This window comes from Gadus macrocephalus, chromosome 3 (assembly GCF_031168955.1).
Source record: "Gadus macrocephalus chromosome 3, ASM3116895v1".
NCBI classification, from domain to species: domain Eukaryota; kingdom Metazoa; phylum Chordata; class Actinopteri; order Gadiformes; family Gadidae; genus Gadus; species Gadus macrocephalus.
The window spans coordinates 23,081,802-23,098,132 of record NC_082384.1 but is presented as its reverse complement, the minus strand read 5'-3'; the positions used below and the strand labels follow the sequence as shown (position 1 = coordinate 23,098,132).

Genomic DNA, 16,331 nt, shown 5'->3' with positions numbered 1-16,331 from the left:
TCTGTAGTGAGTAGGGATGCACCGAAATGAAAATTCTTGGCCGAAACCGAAACCGAATATACTGAAACAGTTAGCCGAAACCGAATACCGAATGTGGCTTTTACTGTTTTTCATTCATTTTGCTTTAATTTTTCACCATTGCATAAATCAAACAATTAAATGTCCTTTATAAACCTTTTTGACTTGCTTTTCAATAAAAATAAAAAAAATCAATTACAAATTTGATTCTAAATATTTATTTAATACTGAACGTTTTCTAACATTCCAGCAGACCTTATAGCAAGAATTGAAGAACAATGTACCTTTAAATAAATGAGCAAAACAATAAAAAAAAATATATTAGTATTTTTTTATCAAAAATAAAAATGTTCGTTGTATTATTTTCGGCCTTTTTACTCCTTCGGCCGAAACCGAAAATTATGTTTTGGGCCATTTTCGGTGGCCGAATATTCGGTGCATCCCTAATAGTCAGTATACTCTAAAATATCGTGAAGAATATTCAGACTACAGATTCCTCTTTATGAAAGGGAACATCCATTGTTCACATCTTCACATAATAGATCATCATAGCCATGTGTTCAGGTGCAGGTATCCAGGTGTGATGGTGGATCAATAAGGTGAGGTGGAGGTGTGCTCAGGGGGGAGCTGCTCACTGGCCACCGCCACGATGCTGGAGACCAGATCCTCCTTGTCGCTGGAGACCAGTTTGAGCTGCGGCAGCGTGACGAAGAAACTCAGCAAGACGTCCTCCTCCTCCGACAGCTGCTTCAGCTGGGACACACTGACACACAAACACAATATTCACACACACACGCACACACACGCAGACACACACGCACGCACGCACGCACGCACGCACGCACGCACGCACACGCACGCACGCACGCACGCACGCACGCGCACGCACGCACGCTCAGTAGAAGTTTGACACGTTTAACTGTCTGACTTACTGTCTCCTCGTCTGCCTGTCTGTCCGCCTTTCTGTCTGTCTGTCTATCTGTCTGTCTCTCTGTCTCTCTGTCTGTCCGTCTCTCTGCCTGCCTGCCTGTCTGTCTCGCTGTAAAGCAGTGTTCTGGTCCGGGCGGACCGGGCGGACCGGGAGGGAGGGAGGGAGGGAGGGAGGGAGGGAGGGAGGGAGGAGGCCTACCTTAAGTCAGAGAGTTCAGGGAAGATCTCTGGGATGTCGGGCATCTTGTACATGTGTCCGTTCACCCCAGCCTGCAACACAATGAGCAATGAGTGCCTGGTACCGAGGGCTGGTACCGAGGGCTGGTACCGAGGGCTGGTACCGAGGGCTGGTACCAAGGGCTGGTACCAAGGGCTGGTACCAGATCTCGGTACCGGAGGGCTGGTACCGAGGGCTGGTACCAGACCTCGGTACCGGAGGGCTGGTACCGGGGGCTGGTACCGAGCCTCTGGTACCGAGGTCTGGTACCGAGGTCCGGTAGGGAGCAGTAGTCCTACCTGTGAGTCTCCGGTGGGTACGGCCAGCGGGAGGTCCGTTATCAGGCCGTAGGGGGCCGGGGCCCCCGGGGGCCCGCGGGCCGCCTCTCCCCCATGGTGAGGCGTTGCCGCGGGGGGTGGCGGGGCCAGGGGCCGGGGCCCGTAGTGGAAGGACGGGGTGGGGTAGGGGGCCATGGCGGCTGGCTTGTACATGTTGCTGAGGATGAGAGGAGGGGGGGGGGGGGGGGGAGAACGGAGGGAGGGGGGGGGTCACTCATCTGGCCAATCAGACGAGTCCCACCGAGAACCATCCCATTCCAACGCATCATGAATGTGGCTGATTGGTCCAGCTCTGGGGTTAACCTGCGGTCGTCAGAGGTTCTGTTTGATTGCTTTTGATTCTTGGGGGTCAGGATTAGAATCAAACTAGATGACGTTTTTTTGTTGCGGCCAAAAATCTTTGATTATGCTGCACGCTTTCTTAAAAAATGCGATGAAATATGCGGCATATTTATGCCATTTTATGCGATGAAAATGCGGGAACTTGCGAAAAAAAATGCAGCTTTTCGATGACGTTCGCAGTCGCGTAATTACGTCACTTAATAACGTTCCCATGGCAAGGGGGGAAATGGCCGCTCTTGTGTGAAGTAAACGCAAAAAATTTCACCTTTCTGCTAAGATATATGTGACTTTTTTGCAACAAAAATGCGGGGATTATGAAATCATCAAGCCCCGCATATTTTGCGCGGGAATCTGCAATTTATGCGGTGAAAGTGCAGCATATTTGAAAAAATGCGGCCCTTGCATGAATATGCGGACTTTGGCTGATTATGCGTTGAATTATGCAATCGCATAATCGCGTTTTTCTGGAGGGACTGTTAAGTACATCAAGGTGCTAATTTCAGGATCTACTCCAGTCCACTGCGTGCTACGAAAGGCGTTGTGGCAAAATGAAGGCATGAAATAGCAAAGTCTGTAAGACTACGTTGTGTTTATGTTTGAAAAAGGTGCATAGACTGATTGGAATAATTTAAACACACAAAGACAGAAGGAGACTTTTAAGAGGCTGTGATACAATTCAGAATCATAATGACAACATCTGGGTTTCTTACGCAGATCGTTCCCCCCGTCTCCTTCACATGAGTGACGGTCTCAGAAGGAACAAAACAGTCAGTCAGCAGAGCCGTGACAATGTGGTTAGCGTGTGAACGGAAGGCTCAGCATTGCTAACGTGCTCATGGGAAGATAGGTGTGCCTGCTTGTGTATGTGTGCGTGTCTGTGTGCCTGTGTGCCTGTGCGCGTGTGCGTGTGTGTGTGTTTGCTTGCACTCACTAGGGGAAGCTGCCGTTGCCGTCGGTCATCAGGGCTGGAGGACTCTTCCAGAACTCGTCCAGGAGACTCTGGACCACCTTCCCCAGGTCAGAGTGCATCCCGAACTGAAACACACATCCAGATAAGGGTGCGTTCCAAACTGAAACACACATCCAGGTCTGGGTGCATTCCAAACTAAAACACACATCCAGATAAGGTTGCGTTCAAAACTGAAACACACATCCAGGTCATGGCCGAACTGTCGATCACAACATAACTTCCTTACGATCACAACCTAACTTCCTGTGGGCCTTCTTCCCGTCTCGTACTGCCCTTTGCTCCGATAAGCTCTCTATCGATACATAACGTGCCGTTGACCACTACACAATAGCCCCAACTGAAAGGGCTCCTTCTGATTGGTCGTGGCTGGGGGTGTCCTTACGTTGGTGAGGAGGGGGCTTGTGACCATGGTACCGTTGTTGCTGTCCACTAGGTGGTGTCCCACCGGCGGGTAGACGCTGACCACCGGCTTCTCCTGGGGGAACTGGGGGGGCAGCAAACTGCAGGGGGGGGGGAGGAGGAGGGGGGGGGGGCATCAGCACCTGGACAAACACATGTGGAGACATGCTGCCGCGTGCGTGGCGGCAGCTGGGGCTGAAGGTCACTCACATGTTGACGCTGATAGTGGAGTTGTTGACAGTGAAGGGGATCCTGTACTCCACATCCTTCTGGATCTCCGTCAGACTGCAAGGGGAACACACGTCAGCCCAGGGCCGCCACACAAAGTCACCCGGACGCTAGCTCAGAGGGCCTCACATAACCACCAGGTGTCACGTGGATCCACCTTCACGGATCAGACGGCACTTTCAAATGTAAAACAAAACAGCACCTTACATGTGGAAAAGATATCTCTACAGACAGAAGAATAAGAAACGTAGCACAATAATGACAGTAGAAGGATGAGGTCTGGGTGATGACAGAGGTGAGTGAAAGACTGGACCAGTCCGTCCCCATCTGTGCAGTCTTACGGACAGAGCCCGCTGCGTTGTCATTACATTGATTGTAGAGCAGATTGAGATCCTACGTGTAGAACATGTTTTCTTTTAGGAATACATAGTTGTTTTGTTCCGCTCTGACGGGGCTTGGCCGAACGTCTAAGCACATGGCAGGATATAAGCTTCACAATATTACGTGTAAACCCTAACCGGCAATATGTGTTCCAATTTCTTAATATCAAACCTGTATTACAAGCACAACAACAACGTCCCTGAACAGTGTATGGTAGGGTACGGTCTCGGCTCTGCGCTCTCTTCAGGACGTCTGGGACTGAGGAGGGATTAGCCTGACTCTGAACTCCACTTGTAAACAATAGATAACGCTTTAATCTCCTCTGCTAGTTACATGTTCACCGTGTATCTGCACATGGTTTAATCGGCAAGCTAAAGGCAGCTAAAGCTAGCCCTACATTTGGATACAAGCTGGACTGATCCAAGAGCAGAAAAACATTGCCATTAGTAGCGGACATCAGGAAGTACTTTAGAACGAAGTTAGACAGCAGCATCATTGGGCTCACTGCTCCTGCTTCCTACTATAACTTGCTCTGCTTACTTGACAGACGTGGTCAAATGCTCACAAACAAAACATAGGTTCTTGCTTGACACTAGTGACCATGTCCAGCTGAACTGGTAGAGCAAGGCATTAACACCGCCAGGTTTATGAGCTCGATTCCCTGTGTCTACCTCATCCTCATCTTGTCTGATAAATGTTTACTGTGTACGTTGGTCAAATGGATGCTCTTTTGCTGCATTCAGGTAGTTGTAAGATAAAAATAAAATGAACGTTTAAAATACTTAATACATGCGAGTATATGTCAAAGAGATGCCATGTTGTTTTTGGTGTGAAAGCCCCTCTAGTGGTCTTTAGCAGGCCGGTGTTACCTTGAGTGAGCCGTTCGGAGCGACTCGATTTGCCGCTGTCTCTGCTGCTGCAGCCCGCTGAGCGCAGGCATAGCTCCGGAGCCTTTACCCGAGGAAAACAGCCAGTTCATCCTCCCCTAGCGGACTACGGCCTGGACACACAGGGTGGGCGGCTAAATGTCGAAAGAGAAGAGACAAGAGTCGTAGAAGAACAACAAAAGTGAAAATAAATCGGATGTGTAATGCTAACCGCGGTGACTAACATTCTGTTAGCATAGTTAGCTTTGTTCTCTCCAGTTTGACTCTCTCTCACACCTTTTAAACGTTTACCTTTAATAAGGCCAGATACGATTAATCCCAAATGGTCGAATCAAGCAGCAGTTCGGTTTCTCCTCCCCGGGCATTTAAGGAATATAGTCATCGCTTTATGATCAAAAGCTACACGCACAAAAAGGGGACCAGAAGCTCCTCTGGTGAACTTGTTTACGTCCTACGTCACGAACCGAAAACTCGTCACCAAACAAAAGAACGTTCCAATTTTCTTACAATGAACACACTTTCAAACAAGCAGTTCGCAATTAAAACGTTTATTGCCGGTTTGTGAGGTCATTCAGAAATCACGATTATGAGAAATTAGATTAAATAAAAAAATAATAATAATAACACGCGGCAGCTGATCACCAAGAGAACATACGTGACACTGGGTGACGCCTTTTGGAGAAGCCAGTGGGAACGGTATGTCCAGAGCCACACACAATCTGTCCTAAATAAAATGATTAAAGCAGTTGTACCGATATATGCATTCATCAACTCACATTTGAAAGCTAAAATGTAAAACTGAGGTTGACAAGAGCCGAATTATACCTGATCAAAGCAAACTTTATTTGTTGAACGCTTTTCGTTCAGAAAAGCAATACCAATTGGTTAACAACGGCAACAGTTATTATGTTTAAGAGTTATACAAACAGACTGGAGTTATTATAACTGGACCTATATGTCACCTCCCGGGCACCTCCCACTTACTTCAAACTGTCATTACTTTGTACATTTTACAACACTTCAACCACTAGGGCAGCCCGATGATCATTTACGCATTGAGATTTCGAACCAATCGCGCAAAGGACAAGACATTCATCACTACGTTAAAGTTACTTTAGTTTTTTTTTATCGCCGTGTGCAAAAAAATATCTGATAATTACCAAATAGTCTGGTGGTGGTCCATTCACTCAATTCAATTTTCATTAGCAATCAGTCGCCCAAATCCTATGAGCAGTCAGACAAACAATATCATGTTTTTGTGACATTTTTGTTATAAATAAGAAATAAAGAAATACGGGTTGATGAGTGTTCATTAATTCTGGCTAAATCAAAATTTACGAGCACCTTTATTCAGCCATCTGCCTGCTGTCATGTATGCGTTTCCGCTGGAACGGGGCCGGCCGGGACTCAAACCCCTCTGGCTACAAGGCATGCCATATTTATAGTGCAAGTGAAGCCCCTGATTGGCCTCGGAGTCCCGAGTGATCATTCACTGCAGTGAGTGATCGACCACTGCCCTACCATTGTGGAAAGTTTAACAAACAACGACGGTTATGGTCGAACCATAGGCAGTACTGGAAAATATAAATTTATTAGACGTGTACCTCAAGTATATCATAAATATAACTATGTTATGAGAAATAACAATAGTAGTAGGCATATAAGGACAAATACATCACGAAAAATATTGGATACGAAGGTAATTTCAGGACTTGCCTTAGACGATCCCATCACTATGGATCTATCATTGACTATGTCGTCTTATCTTGAACAGTTTCTACATCTAACCACTCTGATCATGTTCCCTACCTCCAGGCTCCACTAGGGAGCAAGGAACGGTCATCAATGACAACAAGCGGATGAAATTAATCATTACTCGCTGCCCGCTTCGCGCTCAGAAGGGAACATCAATACTCTTCATCGTGGTTAGAGTAACCGATCACTTTCGTACGATATTTCTCAAGTCAAAAACTATAGAAATGATCCCTGAAAGTATGATCTTAGTATTACAACGGGCGCGGACGGGTACCCATTCATAGGGAAGTTTTTCTCACTCAGGGTTTTCTCAAATTTTCAAACATCTGATACGCATAGAACATAGATGATCTTAAAATGTCATTTTAGTCCTGTCAAGTTAATAGTCTGTATTTCTCCAAGAGAAAATGTATTGTACTATTATATGTTTCCAATACCCACAATGCATTTGGAAAGGATCTAGTAAAGTAAGACAGACGTTAAAGATATACTGATTAAGTCATAGACAACGTTACCAAGCCTGCCATTTTCTTTTTTGTGTAATTAACTAAATCCATTAGGATTGATTATTGTTTGATTTAGCAAAATAAAGGGGCCGCAGAGAAACAGAGATAGACTGTCAAACACCTACAGGAGGAACTATTGATGTAAGGGGGGAAGCGTTCACGGTAGCACAACTGGTGCGGTTAAGAAACTCTTCCCTTTGGTATGTTGACAGCATGGTGACACACCCCCGTTTCAGCTCCAGTAGATTACCATGCGGTTTTGGGTTTTGGACCCAAGAGTTCTAGGCAAGGAAGGTTAAGGCTCGGGGCAATTTGGTATACTTTTTATCCGTTAGTTTCCTTATCGTCGTTGTGTATGAACGTTATAATGAGTGATATTGTTTCTGAAATGTGCAACACAGCGTGACATAATATAAATCGTGTCCGGAATGCTACCTATGTATTAAATCCTACGAGGAATTAAATAGCACACGCAATTCAGATGCATAAGCTACTGCTATATTGTGCTGTTATTGTACAGGCATTCCAGATTCCGCGTGTGTAAAGTAGGCATTCATTATACTGTAATTGGTTTGTCACAAAATGCGGTTACGGTCTCTTTCTGGCTGGAAAACCTATTGTAAACCTGCATACGGAGAACCTCACACTACCGACACCATAACATCAATAGAATGAAGTACGGTAACTATTTATACTAGATTATAAAGCTATCAGTCTCTAATAAACCAATTGAAACTTCACGACGGTATAACTTCGATTTATTTTGACCTTAATCAAGATCTAACCACTCTGATCATGTTCCCCACCTCCAAACTCCACTAGGGAGTAAGGAACGGTCATCAATGACAAGGAGCAAATGAAATTAATCATTACTCTCTGCCCGCTTCGCGCTCAGAAGGGAACATCAGCACTCTTCATCGTGGTTAGAGTAACCGATCACTTTCGTACGATATTTCTCAAGTCAAAAACTATAGAAATGATCCCTGAAAGTATGATCTTAGAGTTACTACGGCAGCGGACGGCAACCCATTCATTGGAAAGTCTTTCTCACTGGTGGTTTTCAGGGTGACCGTTCACACTATAGCTCATGTGAATATAACAGATGACACTGAAATAATTCTAATGTTATTAACACTGAACTCTGGCGTTAATGATCCAGACATAATACACAAAATAACCACTTTATAGGCCTACGTTGCGTAACGCTGAATGTTTATATGAATAACCCGAATATTGAATTAATAACGGCAAATGAGGAGAGAAACAACACTATAGAATTACGTTCAAAACTAGTAATCATAAGGGCCAATACAAGTACCACGCACAACTACGTTAACGGAGTGATATGATAAAGAGATATAGAGATAAATAGTTCCCACATCTCTTTGCGACACGGGGTCTGTTGACGAAAGTACCACCCATCTGTCGGAATTCAATCCCCACGGCTTTAGTCAAACTAACATCCGACCTCTACGTATATTGGTATTATTTTAAATCCTACGAAGTATTATAAACACGGGAAATTCATGTGTAAGGCTACTGCCATATGGTGCCGTTATTGTACATGCATTCCAGATTCAGCTTGTTCAAATTACTTGATACTGTCTACAATATGATTACCTGTACCCAGTGAATTACCATTTTATGCTACTTGATATGGCTATATCACTCGCATCACATCAAAAGTGAATTATTATTTGATATATTATTTACACCTGAGCATTTACACGGGCAATGCAGGTAACTTCAAACGGTTTACAAGAGCCTACACACACAACATCCAATTTGTAACGATTATATGCACTATAATTACTAGGTATATATTAAAGGTTTTAACGTCTCAAGAACACATCTATTAATACTTAATCTGTACAATATCTACATCTAACCACTCAGATCATGTTCCCTACCTCCAGGCTCCACTAGGGAGCAAGGAACGGTCATCAATGACAACGAGCGGATGAAATTAATCATTACTCGCTGCCCGCTTCGCGCTCAGAAGGGAACATCAGCACTCTTCATCGTGGTTAGAGTAACCGATCACTTTCGTACGATATTTCTCAAGTCAAAAACTATAGAAATGATCCCTGAAAGTATGATCTTAAAGTTTGACCGGGCGCGGACGAGAACCGATTCATGGGAAAGTCTTTCTCACTGGTGGTTGTCAGGTTGAACTTTCACAATATATAGGCTCAAATCAATATAACGGATGACATTGATACAAATATAAGGTTATTGAAACTGAACTATGGCGTTAATGATACAAAAAACAACCATTTGAAACTTCATATTTTACGTTCTCCTGAATGTTTAAATGTATAACCCTAATATTGTTTTAAAAATGGATCTTGAGGACAAACAGCATTATAGAAGGATATTGAGAATTTGTAAGCTGAAGGTTAAACCACGCACAAACACGTTAAATGAGTGATATGATAAATAGTTCCTACATCTCTGAGAGACACACGGGTCCGTTGACGAAAGTCCCCCCTGTTGGAAGTCAGCTCAGTCACTGGCACTCACATACGACATCCCTGTCTATTTATGATCTAAAATACAACTTAGTATTAAAGAGCACACGAAATTCATACTACTGCAATATTGTGCCGTTATTTTACAGGTTTTCCAGGTCTGCGTGTTCAAAATGCTTTGTAGGCTATATCTTCTGTCACAAAATACGTTTCGGTTCTCTTTTTACTTGATTAAAATAGCTGGAAAAGTTACTTTAAACCTGCATTGCAGGTCAATTCAAATGGTTTACAAAACATAGTCTACTATTAAAGATACCGCGCGTGCACAACGATTGCATTTGAGCAAAGGGACTGAATATGTCGCTCAATATTCTTATTGTTGACAAAATCTAGATCTAACCACTCTGATCATGTTCCCTACCTCCAGGCTCCACTAGGGAGCAAGGAACGGTCATCAATGACAACGAGCGGATGAAATTAATCATTACTCGCTGCCCGCTTCGCGCTCAGAAGGGAACATCAGCACTCTTCATCGTGGTTAGAGTAACCGATCACTTTCGTACGATATTTCTCAAGTCAAAAACTATAGAAATGATCCCTGAAAGTATGATCTTGGTGTTAAAACGGCAGCGGACGGGACCCCATTCATCGGAAAGTCTTTCTCACTGATGGTTGTCAGGCTGAACTTTCACAATATGTACGCGATGGGAATATAAAAGATGACTGATATAATTCTAATGTTATTAACACTGAACTCTGGCATTAATGATCTAGACATGATACAAAAAACAACAATTTGAAACTTCATATTTTACGTTCTCCTGAATGTTTAAATGTATAACCCCTAATATTGGTTTAAAAATGGAACTTGAGGACAAACAGCATTAAAGAAGGATATTGAGAATTTGTAATCTGAAGGTTAAACCACGCACAAACACGTTAAAGGAGTGATATGATAAAGAGTTACAGAGATAAATAGTTCCCACATTTCTTTGAGAGACACACGGGTCCGTTGACGAAAGTTCCCCCTGATGGATTTCAACTCAGTCCCACACTGGCTTTAGTTCAACTCACATGCGACATCCCTGTCTATTTATGATCTAAAATCCAACTTATGCCGCGTTTCCACTGCAGGGTGCGGAACGGATCGGATCGCAAAGGGGCGGTAGGGAGGGGGCAGTATAGCCCAGCTCAGTTCCGAGGTCGCGTTTCCACTGCCGACAGTACCCTTGGTGGTAGGCCGGATGTCAATCGCCGCGGCAGCTACGTAAACATCGTAAACAACGTCTTCCTCCGCAAGAATGCAGACGAACGTCTCCACCTCCTTGTTCGCCCAAGCAAGCTTTTTACGCGACATGTTAATTGTAAAGAATAATACCTTGAGGCTACTGTTTGTTTGTTTTTATCCCCGCGTCACCCGGAAGTGACGATTCTGTCGACCAATCAACGGAGTGGGGGTGTAGCTAGAATTCCAGGGTACCCTTTCAGGCGTCTCGTCTCGTTTGGGGTACCGCAACGGAGGAGTCCCTAGAATGGGGTCGGAACGGGTACGGCAAAGTCCGGGTCACGCCCACTTTTGGCGGTGGAAACGCGATCCGACCCGCACCTTTGCGATCCGATCCGTTCCGCACCCTGCAGTGGAAATGCGCCATTAGTATTAAAAAGCACACGAAATTCATACTACTGCAATATTGTGCTGTTATTTTACAGGTTTTCCAGGTCTGCGTGTTCAAAATGCTTTGTAGGCTATATCCTCTGTCACAAAATACGTTTCGGTTCTCTTTTTACTTGATTAAAATAGCTGGAAAAGTTATATTAAACCTCCATTGCATGTAACTTCAAATGGTTTACAAAACATGGTCTACCATTAAGGATACCGCGCGTGCACATCAACTGCATTTGAGCTTAGGGACTGAATATGACGCTCAATATTCTTATTTTTGACAAAATCTAGATCTAACCACTCTGATCATGTTCCCTACCTCCAGGCTCCACAAGGGAGCAAGGAACGGTCATCAATGACAACGAGCGGATGAAATTAATCATTACTCGCTGCCCGCTTCGCGCTCAGAAGGGAACATCAGCACTCTTCATCGTGGTTAGAGTAACCGATCACTTTCGTACGATATTTCTCAAGTCAAAAACTATAGAAATGATCCCTGAAAGTATGATCTTAGTGTTAAAACGGCAGCGGACGGGACCCCATTCATCGGAAAGTCTTTCTCACTGATGGTTGTCAGGCTGAACTTTCACAATATGTACGCGATGGGAATATAAAAGATGACTGATATAATTCTAATGTTATTAACACTGAACTCTGGCATTAATGATCTAGACATGATACAAAAAACAACAATTTGAAACTTCATATTTTACGTTCTCCTGAATGTTTAAATGTATAACCCCTAATATTGGTTTAAAAATGGAACTTGAGGACAAACAGCATTAAAGAAGGATATTGAGAATTTGTAATCTGAAGGTTAAACCACGCACAAACACGTTAAAGGAGTGATATGATAAAGAGTTACAGAGATAAATAGTTCCCACATTTCTTTGAGAGACACACGGGTCCGTTGACGAAAGTTCCCCCTGATGGATTTCAACTCAGTCCCACACTGGCTTTAGTTCAACTCACATGCGACATCCCTGTCTATTTATGATCTAAAATCCAACTTAGTATTAAAAAGCACACGAAATTCATACTACTGCAATATTGTGCTGTTATTTTACAGGTTTTCCAGGTCTGCGTGTTCAAAATGCTTTGTAGGCTATATCCTCTGTCACAAAATACGTTTCGGTTCTCTTTTTACTTGATTAAAATAGCTGGAAAAGTTATATTAAACCTCCATTGCAGGTAACTTCAAATGGTTTACAAAACATGGTCTACCATTAAGGATACCGCGCGTGCACATCAACTGCATTTGAGCTTAGGGACTGAATATGACGCTCAATATTCTTATTTTTGACAAAATCTAGATCTAACCACTCTGATCATGTTCCCTACCTCCAGGCTCCACTAGGGAGCAAGGAACGGTCATCAATGACAACGAGCGGATGAAATTAATCATTACTCGCTGCCCGCTTCGCGCTCAGAAGGGAACATCAGCACTCTTCATCGTGGTTAGAGTAACCGATCACTTTCGTACGATATTTCTCAAGTCAAAAACTATAGAAATGATCCCTGAAAGTATGATCTTGGTGTTAAAACGGCAGCGGACGGGACCCCATTCATCGGAAAGTCTTTCTCACTGATGGTTGTCAGGCTGAACTTTCACAATATGTACGCGATGGGAATATAAAAGATGACTGATATAATTCTAATGTTATTAACACTGAACTCTGGCATTAATGATCTAGACATGATACAAAAAACAACAATTTGAAACTTCATATTTTACGTTCTCCTGAATGTTTAAATGTATAACCCCTAATATTGGTTTAAAAATGGAACTTGAGGACAAACAGCATTAAAGAAGGATATTGAGAATTTGTAATCTGAAGGTTAAACCACGCACAAACACGTTAAAGGAGTGATATGATAAAGAGTTACAGAGATAAATAGTTCCCACATTTCTTTGAGAGACACACGGGTCCGTTGACGAAAGTTCCCCCTGATGGATTTCAACTCAGTCCCACACTGGCTTTAGTTCAACTCACATGCGACATCCCTGTCTATTTATGATCTAAAATCCAACTTAGTATTAAAAAGCACACGAAATTCATACTACTGCAATATTGTGCTGTTATTTTACAGGTTTTCCAGGTCTGCGTGTTCAAAATGCTTTGTAGGCTATATCCTCTGTCACAAAATACGTTTCGGTTCTCTTTTTACTTGATTAAAATAGCTGGAAAAGTTATATTAAACCTCCATTGCAGGTAACTTCAAATGGTTTACAAAACATGGTCTACTATTAAGGATACCGCGCGTGCACATCAATTGCATTTGAGCATAGGGACTGAATATGACGCTCAATATTCTTATTTATGACAAAATCTAGATCTAACCACTCTGATCATGTTCCCTACCTCCAGGCTCCACTAGGGAGCAAGGAACGGTCATCAATGACAACGAGCGGATGAAATTAATCATTACTCGCTGCCCGCTTCGCGCTCAGAAGGGAACATCAGCACTCTTCATCGTGGTTAGAGTAACCGATCACTTTCGTACGATATTTCTCAAGTCAAAAACTATAGAAATGATCCCTGAAAGTATGATCTTAGTGTTAAAACGGCAGCGGACGGGACCCCATTCATCGGAAAGTCTTTCTCACTGATGGTTGTCAGGCTGAACTTTCACAATATTTACGATCACGCTACTATAACGGATGTCCCTTATATGTATAACCCTTATATTGTTTTAGTACTGGAGGACAAACATCGCTATAGGATGACGTTGAAAACTATTAATCATAGAGGGTAATACAGGAAACACGCACAGGTACGTTAACGGAGTGATATGATAAAGAGATAAATAGTTCCCATATCTCTTTGCGAAACGGGGGTCCGTTGACGAAAGTACCACCCCTCTGTCGGAATTCAACTCAGTCCCCCACTGCTTCAGCTCAACTCACAACCTACCTCCCCGTATATTTATATTATTTAAATCCTACGAAGTATTAAAGAGCACATGAAATTAATATGCACGCGTGTACAAATTACTTTCTTTATACACTAAGTCATTTTTTTCAAAATGCGTTTGGAGTCTATTTTCTCTTGATATTGGGCTACAGTAGCTGGTTAGGCATTTTTAATCTGCATGCACGTAACTTCACACGTTGTATATCAGCCTACACAGCATTGGTGTATTTAAAACGATATTCTGCACAGTAACTCTGACTGAACAACACACAACGTGATCACATGTCAGCGGCTCAAGATATTAGTGAACGTTACTTTTTGTACAATAACAACATCTAACCACTCTGATCATGTTCCCTACCTCCAGGCTCCACGAGGGAGCAAGGAACGGTCATCAATGACAACGAGCGGATGAAATTAATCATTACTCGCTACCCGCTTCGCGCTCAGAAGGGAACATCAATACTCTTCATCGTGGTTAGAGTAACCGATCACTTTCGTACGATATTTCTCAAGTCAAAAACTATAGAAATGATCCCTGAAAGTATGATCTTAACGCACACACGGCCGCGGATGGAACCCGATTCACAGGGAAGTCAATCTCACTGAGGGTGTCGTGGGGTGGAACTTTCATGCCTCAGAAATTGAGCTTAAAATAAATGATTTAAATTACCTGAAGTAATTCGAAGGTTGTTGAATAAGAACTCTAGCGTGGGCAATCCAGAAGTCGTAATAGAGAAGCGTATATTTAATTGTAATCACGCCCTGTCATGTATCTATGTTCGCACACCTCATATAAAAAAAAATTGCTCATATATAAATGAACATCCATCGTTTTGAAATTCCATACAGAACCAATAATCGGAATATAAAATACAGGAAAGGGACACAAAGACGTCAAATTAGTGATATGATGTAGAGACATTAACCGTACCCACAATTCTTAGCGATATCTTGGCGTTACATAGCACTAGCTAAAGCATTGTGTTACACTTACACGAAATAAACGAGTTGTATAGTACAGCTAACGTTATAATACGTTCGAACAGTCGACGTGTTCAAATAGTGAATTGTCGACCAAGGCCCTTCAAATAAACATAATACTAGATACAAAACCAGCATAAAACATCTAGGCGGTGCGTCGGATTGTATCTCCCGGGCAGAAACACCGGGAAGACTTCAGTTCTGCTGATGTTAAAATGAGCTCCCTTACTGCTACAGTAAACCCACATGAATAGTCTTGTTCTAATACATCATTAACCCTTCTGTCAGAATGGCATTTGCCAACATTTTACTGTTCAGGAAACTTAGGCAAAAATATAAAGCGTAGCTTACATTTGATACATGTGAATAAAATGTTAATTTATTAAGTTAGTCCCATAGGAGGTAACTGTTCATTCCTGGTTTCCACTTTACTTCTAAAAAATACGACGGTATCTTGTAGGTAGGCAAATAGTCAACATGTGGAATTAAATCTTTCTCATTGGATTTTGAAAATAAAAAGCCATTGAATTTTAAGCACTGAATATTTATGCATTGAAATAACGAATCTGGATTTCAATGCATACATTTTTTCGATTTGAAGAGGATCGATTGCTCTTCCTTGGGTCCCCAGATGTCAACACAGAATTTCATACATTGAATTTTGCGGCTGACTTTGGCATGTTGAATTTTGGGATATTATATTTAAGTACAATTCTTTAACGCTGCATATTTGATTTAGAATTTTCTAACATTGAAAAATAGTGTTAAATTCAGAGTTAAATTCAGAGGCAAAAAATCCAGATACTTTATTTCAATGCATAAATATTCAATGCTTAAAATTTAATTGGCTTTTTATTCTCAAAATCCGATGAGACGATTTTATTTCAACACGACCGCGCAGCCTGTTGCTTAAGTTCAATACGTTTACTATTTAGGATGTTACCACTTATCACTGCAAATGATACGGCTGCTGTTTACTGAGTAACATAAATTCATGTTCTCAGTTAAAGATCAGTTTTTCTTTACCTGAATGGCCTCTTAAGTGGATGCTTATTTTTTGTATTAGTAGCCAACGGCCTATCTTAGGCTTATGTTAAACTGGAAGACACGTGTACATCAACCAGTCTTTGCTGGCCAACCTGCATTTTTCTAATTGTGTACCAATTAATTGTATTATATTGACGTGGCGCACCGGTCGATTAAAGGAATACAAACCGACCCTCTTTGAGCTAGTTTCCGCCCACAAACCACTCCCACATAATGTTTGATTGACTTACCTGGTAGCTCTGAACGGCATAACAGTTAACTCATTCAAAGCATTTGTTAA

At 42.5% G+C, this 16,331-nt stretch overlaps 1 protein-coding gene and 8 non-coding genes across 10 annotated transcripts in view; all 9 read right to left on the bottom strand.

Moving 5' to 3' along the window:
- vps37a (VPS37A subunit of ESCRT-I) overlaps positions 1-6,732 on the bottom strand; it is an 11,376-nt gene extending 4,644 nt beyond the window's left edge. The window contains exons 1-8 of one of the 2 annotated variants that reach the window (XM_060048104.1): positions 6,055-6,732; positions 4,693-4,844; positions 3,425-3,499; positions 3,198-3,315; positions 2,777-2,880; positions 1,465-1,660; positions 1,148-1,218; positions 654-781 (exon numbers count right to left, since the gene is read on the bottom strand). In XM_060048104.1, the coding sequence (XP_059904087.1) occupies positions 654-781; positions 1,148-1,218; positions 1,465-1,660; positions 2,777-2,880; positions 3,198-3,315; positions 3,425-3,499; positions 4,693-4,802 (802 nt within the window). In that variant the 5' untranslated portion in view covers positions 4,803-4,844; positions 6,055-6,732. Of the gene's footprint in view, positions 1-653; positions 782-1,147; positions 1,219-1,464; positions 1,661-2,776; positions 2,881-3,197; positions 3,316-3,424; positions 3,500-4,692; positions 4,845-5,001; positions 5,286-6,054 lie in introns of those variants that run through there. The other variant, XM_060048103.1, reaches the window with a different exon arrangement.
- LOC132454798 (small nucleolar RNA U3) lies at positions 6,497-6,712 on the bottom strand. The gene has a single exon (XR_009525008.1). It is a non-coding gene; the product is annotated as a small nucleolar RNA U3 (small nucleolar RNA).
- A 1,022-nt stretch (positions 6,733-7,754) lies between the features above and the next one.
- LOC132454795 (small nucleolar RNA U3) lies at positions 7,755-7,970 on the bottom strand. The gene has a single exon (XR_009525005.1). It is a non-coding gene; the product is annotated as a small nucleolar RNA U3 (small nucleolar RNA).
- Positions 7,971-8,858: 888 nt separating this feature from the next.
- Positions 8,859-9,074, bottom strand: LOC132454796 (small nucleolar RNA U3). Its single transcript, XR_009525006.1, has one exon. It is a non-coding gene; the product is annotated as a small nucleolar RNA U3 (small nucleolar RNA).
- Positions 9,075-9,840: 766 nt separating this feature from the next.
- Positions 9,841-10,056, bottom strand: LOC132454801 (small nucleolar RNA U3). The gene has a single exon (XR_009525011.1). It is a non-coding gene; the product is annotated as a small nucleolar RNA U3 (small nucleolar RNA).
- A 1,345-nt stretch (positions 10,057-11,401) lies between these two features.
- On the bottom strand, positions 11,402-11,617 carry LOC132454797 (small nucleolar RNA U3). Its single transcript, XR_009525007.1, has one exon. It is a non-coding gene; the product is annotated as a small nucleolar RNA U3 (small nucleolar RNA).
- Positions 11,618-12,423: 806 nt separating this feature from the next.
- Positions 12,424-12,639, bottom strand: LOC132454800 (small nucleolar RNA U3). The gene has a single exon (XR_009525010.1). It is a non-coding gene; the product is annotated as a small nucleolar RNA U3 (small nucleolar RNA).
- An 806-nt stretch (positions 12,640-13,445) lies between these two features.
- Positions 13,446-13,661, bottom strand: LOC132454799 (small nucleolar RNA U3). Its single transcript, XR_009525009.1, has one exon. It is a non-coding gene; the product is annotated as a small nucleolar RNA U3 (small nucleolar RNA).
- A 697-nt stretch (positions 13,662-14,358) lies between these two features.
- On the bottom strand, positions 14,359-14,574 carry LOC132454802 (small nucleolar RNA U3). The gene has a single exon (XR_009525012.1). It is a non-coding gene; the product is annotated as a small nucleolar RNA U3 (small nucleolar RNA).
- Between the last annotated feature and the right edge of the window lie 1,757 nt (positions 14,575-16,331).